The 7,500-nt window shown below is 43.9% G+C and overlaps 1 protein-coding gene across 1 annotated transcript in view; it reads right to left on the reverse strand.

Annotated features, from left to right (window-relative positions):
• Positions 1–6,384: 6,384 nt before the first annotated feature.
• kcnd1 (potassium voltage-gated channel, Shal-related subfamily, member 1) overlaps positions 6,385–7,500 on the reverse strand; it is a 34,199-nt gene continuing 33,083 nt past the window's right edge. Inside the window, exons 6-7 of the mRNA XM_034538192.1 lie at positions 7,347–7,500; positions 6,385–6,592 (exon numbers count right to left, since the gene is read on the reverse strand). The exon at positions 7,347–7,500 is cut by the window's right edge and continues 91 nt beyond it. Coding sequence (XP_034394083.1) covers positions 6,385–6,592; positions 7,347–7,500 — 362 coding nt within the window. The remainder of the gene's footprint in view (positions 6,593–7,346) is intronic.

Here is a 7,500-nt window from a genome sequence, read left to right on the forward strand (position 1 = left end):
TATACACATATATATACATATCATATATATATGTGTGTATATATATATGTGTGTATATATTGTCGTACATTATTAAATACTACTTATAGAAACATTAAGGAAGTGAAACTGACAAAAACAAAGCACAGTTCTGGTTTCTGTTTTCTTTATTAGTGGAATGGAATATACACCTCTGTGCTTTAATGCTGCTCTCTCTCTCTCTCTCTCTCTCTCTCTCTCTCACCCCCCCCCCCCTCTCTCTCTCTCTCTCTCTCTCTCTTTTCCCCCCCCCCCTCTCTCTCTCTCCATCAGTTCACTGGATGAAACTTGTTCTCCGGAAGCAGAACAACAGGTTAACCAACGTACTCAATAAAAAGAGAAACAAAACGTCACTCGTGGAACCAGAGTCCCACAAACAATAAACCTTATTGTCCTTTTAAGTTCAGCACTTTAATAAAACAACGTTTATGAACCCGCTTCATGAATGAAACTCGAGTTCAGTACGGAAGCTCAAAGGGGACACATGTCCTTCATTTGGAAAGTGAGTTCAGACACTCTGGTCGGTGATTGGAGGGAATGCATCGGTGGAGAATTAATTACCTTCCATCCATAACGGGTAATAACGACATATTATTAAAGTATATTTACGTTGAAACGGGAGAATCGTTTCATCCGGTGAACGTCCGTTCACTCTTTAGACCGCCGGAGAAAACAGATAAAATACCTAGAACGGTATCCATGCATATTTGTGACTGCTCATCGTACACACACACACACACACACACACACACACACACACACACACACACACACACAGACACACACACAGACACACACACACAGACACACACACAGACACACACACACACTGCATTCTGGCGAGGAACATGCCTGAATGATAATCTTTTTATTAATTTCTATAATCTGCTTTTTTTTCTTCTAACACGTCTCGTGGTGCAAAGTCTCGGGATGAGGGGGCGGGGCATGGGGAAAACCAACCAATGAGAGGAGAGACACAAATGAAGAGTCGTCATGCAAAAGAAGGGTCTGTGTTGTGTTTTCTATCTTTTTCCTCTCATCTGCTACTTCTACACGAGGCTCATGCACGGCTCTTTTTTTATATCTCTTTTTTATTTTTTTGTGTGTGTGTGTTTTTATTTATGTTCGAGGATTTTTAATTTGGAAGATGCAGGTGAACGTTTATGATACAAAATATGTTACAGTATGTACGTCTTTGTCTCCTCCGCGTGTGCGGCGCTCGCTCCTGATTGGCCGAGGAGACCGACGGCGTGCGCTCCTGAAGAAAAAGTTTGTTTTCTTTATTCAAACACATTTTACGTTCCTGAGCATTTAAACTAGTCTATGTGTGTCTCTTTGTAGTCTATGTGTGTCTCTTTGTAGTCTGTGTGTGTCTCTTTGTAGTCTATGTGTGTCTCTTTGTAGTCTGTGTGTGTCTCTTTGTAGTCTATGTGTGTCTCTTTGTAGTCTATGTGTGTCTCTTTGTAGTCTGTGTGTGTCTCTTTGTAGTCTGTGTGTCTCTTTGTAGTCTATGTGTGTCTCTTTGTAGTCTGTGTGTCTCTTGTCTCATTGTAGTCTAAGTGTGTCTCTTTGTAGTCTATGTGTGTCTCTTGTCTCTTTGTAGTCTATGTGTGTCTCTTTGTAGTCTAAGTGTGTCTCTTTGTAGTCTGTGTGTCTCTTGCCTCTTTGTCGTCTATGTGTGTCTCTTTGTAGTCTACGTGTGTCTCTTTGTAGTCTACGTGTGTCTCTTTGTAGTCTACGTGTGTCTCTTTGTAGTCTGTGTGTGTCTCTTTGTAGTCTATGTGTGTCTCTTTGTAGTCTGTGTGTGTCTCTTTGTAGTCTATGTGTGTCTCTTTGTAGTCTATGTGTGTCTCTTTGTAGTCTGTGTGTGTCTCTTTGTAGTCTGTGTGTCTCTTTGTAGTCTATGTGTGTCTCTTTGTAGTCTGTGTGTCTCTTGTCTCATTGTAGTCTAAGTGTGTCTCTTTGTAGTCTATGTGTGTCTCTTGTCTCTTTGTAGTCTATGTGTGTCTCTTTGTAGTCTAAGTGTGTCTCTTTGTAGTCTGTGTGTCTCTTGCCTCTTTGTCGTCTATGTGTGTCTCTTTGTAGTCTACGTGTGTCTCTTTGTAGTCTACGTGTGTCTCTTTGTAGTCTACGTGTGTCTCTTTGTAGTCTGTGTGTCTCTTGTCTCTTTGTCGTCTATGTGTGTCTCTTTGTAGTCTACGTGTGTCTCTTTGTAGTCTACGTGTGTCTCTTTGTAGTCTACGTGTGTCTCTTTGTAGTCTGTGTGTCTCTTGTCTCTTTGTAGTCTACGTGTGTCTCTTTGTAGTCTATGTGTGTCTCTTGTCTCTATGTAGTCTACGTGTGTCTCTTTGTAGTCTACGTGTGTCTCTTTGTAGTCTATGTGTGTCTATTGTCTCTTTGTAGTCTACGTGTGTCTCTTTGTAGTCTATGTGTGTCTCTTTGTAGTCTACGTGTGTCTCTTTGTAGTCTATGTGTGTCTCTTGTCTCTATGTAGTCTACGTGTGTCTCTTTGTAGTCTACGTGTGTCTCTTTGTAGTCTATGTGTGTCTATTGTCTCTTTGTAGTCTACGTGTGTCTCTTTGTAGTCTATGTGTGTCTCTTTGTAGTCTACGTGTGTCTCTTTGGAGTCTATGTGTGTCTCTTGTCTCTTTGTAGTCTATGTGTGTCTCTTGTCTCTTTGGAGTCTATGTGTGTCTCTTGTCTCTTTGTAGTCTATGTGTGTCTCTTTGTAGTCTGTGTGTCTCTTGTCTCTTTGTAGTCTATCTGTGTCTCTTTGTAGTCTAAGTGTGTCTCTTTGTAGTCTATGTGTGTCTCTTGCCTATTTGTAGTCTATGTGTGTCTCTTTGTAGTCTACGTGTGTCTCTTTGTAGTCTATATGTGTCTCTTTGTAGTCTGTGTGTCTCTTGTCTCTTGGTAGTCTACGTGTGTCTCTTTGTAGTCTATGTGTGTCTCTTGTCTCTATGTAGTCTATGTGTGTCTCTTTGTAGTCTATGTGTGTCTCTTGTCTCTTTGTAGTCTACGTGTGTCTCTTTGTAGTCTATGTGTGTCTCTTGTCTCTTTGTAGTCTACGTGTGTCTCTTTGTAGTCTATGTGTGTCTATTGTCTCTTTGTAGTTTACGTGTGTCTCTTTGTAGTCTATTTGTGTCTCTTGTCTCTTTGTAGTCTATGTGTGTCTCTTATCTCTTTGTAGTCTACGTGTGTCTCTTTGTAGTCTATGTGTGTCTCTTGTCTCTTTGTAGTCTATGTGTGTCTCTTATCTCTTTGGAGTCTATGTGTGTCTCTTATCTCTTTGTAGTCTACGTGTGTCTCTTTGTAGTCTATGTGTGTCTCTTGTCTCTTTGTAGTCTATGTGTGTCTCTTTGTAGTCTAAGTGTGTCTCTTTGTAGTCTGTGTGTCTCTTGCCTCTTTGTCGTCTATGTGTGTCTCTTTGTAGTCTACGTGTGTCTCTTTGTAGTCTACGTGTGTCTCTTTGTAGTCTGTGTGTCTCTTGTCTCTTTGTAGTCTACGTGTGTCTCTTTGTAGTCTATGTGTGTCTCTTGTCTCTATGTAGTCTACGTGTGTCTCTTTGTAGTCTACGTGTGTCTCTTTGTAGTCTATGTGTGTCTATTGTCTCTTTGTAGTTTACGTGTGTCTCTTTGTAGTCTATGTGTGTCTCTTGTCTCTTTGTAGTCTATGTGTGTTTCTTATCTCTTTGTAGTCTACGTGTGTCTCTTTGTAGTCTATGTGTGTCTCTTTGTAGTCTACGTGTGTCTCTTTGGAGTCTATGTGTGTCTCTTGTCTCTTTGTAGTCTATGTGTGTCTCTTGTCTCTTTGTAGTCTATGTGTGTCTCTTTGTAGTCTGTGTGTCTCTTGTCTCTTTGTAGTCTATCTGTGTCTCTTTGTAGTCTAAGTGTGTCTCTTTGTAGTCTATGTGTGTCTCTTGCCTATTTGTAGTCTATGTGTGTCTCTTTGTAGTCTACGTGTGTCTCTTTGTAGTCTATATGTGTCTCTTTGTAGTCTGTGTGTCTCTTGTCTCTTGGTAGTCTACGTGTGTCTCTTTGTAGTCTATGTGTGTCTCTTGTCTCTATGTAGTCTATGTGTGTCTCTTTGTAGTCTATGTGTGTCTCTTGTCTCTTTGTAGTCTATGTGTGTCTCTTTGTAGTCTATGTGTGTCTCTTGTCTCTTTGTAGTCTACGTGTGTCTCTTTGTAGTCTATGTGTGTCTCTTGTCTCTTTGTAGTCTACGTGTGTCTCTTTGTAGTCTATGTGTGTCTCTTGTCTCTTTGTAGTCTACGTGTGTCTCTTTGTAGTCTATGTGTGTCTATTGTCTCTTTGTAGTTTACGTGTGTCTCTTTGTAGTCTATTTGTGTCTCTTGTCTCTTTGTAGTCTATGTGTGTCTCTTATCTCTTTGTAGTCTACGTGTGTCTCTTTGTAGTCTATGTGTGTCTCTTGTCTCTTTGTAGTCTATGTGTGTCTCTTGTCTCTTTGGAGTCTATGTGTGTCTCTTATCTCTTTGTAGTCTACGTGTGTCTCTTTGTAGTCTATGTGTGTCTCTTGTCTCTTTGTAGTCTATGTGTGTCTCTTTGTAGTCTATGTCTGTCTCTTTATATTTGATACTGTTAACTTAAAACTTTGGGGGAAAAGATTAATAAAATCCACAAAATTGATTGACAGGTAAAAAGACGTAAAACTTTCTCCAGCTGTAATTTCCCTTAAACGTACATTTCCTTTTGAAGGTTTTGTTTATTGATTCATGAAAGAAGTCCATCTGTGTGAAAGGGGGCTGACCGAGTGACGACAGCTACCAACTAGCTGGCTATGCTAAGCTACGCTATGCTAAGCTACGCTAAGACGCCTTGTTGGCAATCAATGGCGTAAAATATATTTCAACAGCTCGTGAGGTCACAAGGACGTCGTGGAGCCTCATTGATGGATAAAGACTCAAGTAAGTTCTTCATCAACGCGTCGAAAACAAACCTTTTTTCCCAGAGTGCACGGCGGCGGGACGCACGCGGCGGCGTCCAACTCTATTGCAGAAGACTTGTTGTGTTCTCTCTCGCCGAAAAGATCACACAACAAATGAATTCCTTCTTTGCTTTACATTATGTTCCCTGCAATAATTACTGTACTTGTATAACACACATATTATTATTATTATTATTGTTATTATTATTATTCTGTTCATGTCGATGCCATTTTCCTGCTTGTTTGTAATGTTGCATATTTTGAAAAGTAAAAGGCGTTCGTTCTTCGTCTGGACGTTAGTGTCAAACTGAATAAAACACTTCTGAGCTACAGCCGGACCAGACGAGTCCACGTCAGACCGGATCCATCCAGAATCCCTCATTCAACCCTTGACAGAGTCCCGGTCCCGTTTAGATCCTTTGAGTCCAGTTCAGCTCCTGAAGGATCAGCTCAGAGTCGTGAACGGGGCTCAAGCTCAGAATCGAGCAGGTAAACAATGTCGAGTTCGGTTCCTGTGTTCCAGCTGCGTCTGGATCCTCCTTGAGGTTCTTCAGGTTCTCCTACAAGCAGAACCTGAAGAGTTCCCGCTCATGATTTCCTCTCTTTCCCTTAAAATGTGACCTGAATCGGAGCCAGTGGAGACATCTCGGCCCTTTCCTTGAGGGGTTTGAACCTACAACCTTTACATTTCGAGCGTACTGCGGTCCAACGCTTCACTGGGCCAGATCACCAAACCTGCAGGTTTCTTCTTGGAGCTGCATTGGCCTGATACCCGTTTCCCCAACAACCAACCAACAGCCAAAGAAATCCAATAAGTTGGACGCTGCTCCGGGTGGCCTGGTAGTGCCCAGGAGATCTCCGTCTCGTCTTTATCCAATCACAGCTGAGTCGGTCTGCAGTCCTTCAGGTTCACGGTCCAGACCAACCGAACATGAGCCCATTGTCCTCGCTGCCATTTGGTACCCGTAGAGATGCAAACACCGACCCAATGGAACCAATCAGCCGGTTTCAGGGGCCTCGGTGTCTTTCTTTGGGGGTCTTGGTATTGTTTCCATTGCATGGAGTCTGTTGGGGTTAAATTAATGGGGATCCTTCACGGTTCCTGTTCTGATTATTTGCCTTTGATTTTGTTTAACTTGATTTCCCAGCAGCTCCCGTGACAGCGAGCCGCCATTTTGTCCACCGTGCCTCCATTAATCCACAAAATAGAGAGCGAGGAAGTGAAAGCGACGAGCGGTCCTCTCAACGTATGAATCTGAGCGGTGTTTGTCCCCCCAGGTCTGGGTTCAGGATCGGAGGACTCAGAGGAGGTCCAGAGCTCATGGGGAAGTTTGCTTGTGGGGCGGCGGGGAGGGATCCAAAGGGGGGGTGGGGGAGTCCAGGCGGGGAGTCCAGGCGGGGAGTCGCGGGCGTGGTCGTCGGTTATAAGGAGGAGATCTTGACGGTTTCGTGGGTGTAGGCGGTGGCCCGGGTGTTGCGCAGGATGCCGGGGATGGGGGCGGGCGACGGCGGCAGGCTGTCGTCGGGCGAGTTGGCCGGCGGCGTGGGGATGCTGATGATGGCGGCGGTGAAGTCCGGGTCCCCGCAGTTCAGCTTCAGGTCGCTCATCTGGGCGTTCAGACTGGAGCGGCTGAGCAGAGAAACACAGAGACTGCTTCATTTCAAACGAGGAACCAGCACAAACCCCTTGACGGGCGTCTGTCCTTTATAAGTCTAGTAGATGTCAGGCAGTGTCGTGTAATTGTAAATAATTTTTCAAAACACAATCAAACTATTTTTGGAAACCAGCATCTAGCTCACAGCTAAAGCTCTAGCTGAAGCTAAAGCTGACTTCAGCTGACTGACTGACTTTAGCTGAAGCTAGCTCGTAGCTTCACTAGCTGACTGACTGACTTTAGCTGAAGCTAGTTCGTAGCTTCACTATCTGAGTAACGGACTTTAGCTGAAGCTAGCTCGTAGCTTCACTAGCTGACTGACTGACTTTAGCTAAAGCTAGCTTGTAGCTTCACTAGCTGACTGACTTTAGCTGAAGCTAGTTCGTAGTTTCACTATCTGAGTAACGGACTTTAGCTGAAGCTAGCTCGTAGCTTCACTAGCTGACTTTAGCTAAAGCTAGCTCGTAGCTTCACTAGCTGACTGACTGACTTTAGCTAAAGCTAGCTTGTAGCTTCACTAGCTGACTGACTGGCTTTAGCTGAAGCTAGCTTGTAGCTTCACTAGCTAGTGCAGCAATAAAAACAGTTTTTCAAACAGTTCAGAATTCTGATGTGAAGTTTGTCGAGTTAGTTGTGTGTGTTCGTTTGTGTGTCTTTGTGTACAGTTGTATGTGTGTGTGTGTGTGTGTGTGTGTCTGGTTGTGTGTACAGTTGTGTGTCTTTGTGTACGTTTGTGGCATGATGGAGGTGGACTTCAGGGTGTCCAGCTCCTGGACGCTCCCCCGGCTGACGGACACGGTGGAGTTGGCGAGGCGCATGGCGGCTCTCCTTCTGGCCCTGCGGGGGCAGCAGCCGGTGGAGTTGTTCTGCGCCCCCTGCTGGC

This window comes from Cyclopterus lumpus, chromosome 7 (genome assembly GCF_009769545.1).
Source record: "Cyclopterus lumpus isolate fCycLum1 chromosome 7, fCycLum1.pri, whole genome shotgun sequence".
Classification (NCBI taxonomy): Eukaryota; Metazoa; Chordata; class Actinopteri; order Perciformes; family Cyclopteridae; genus Cyclopterus; species Cyclopterus lumpus.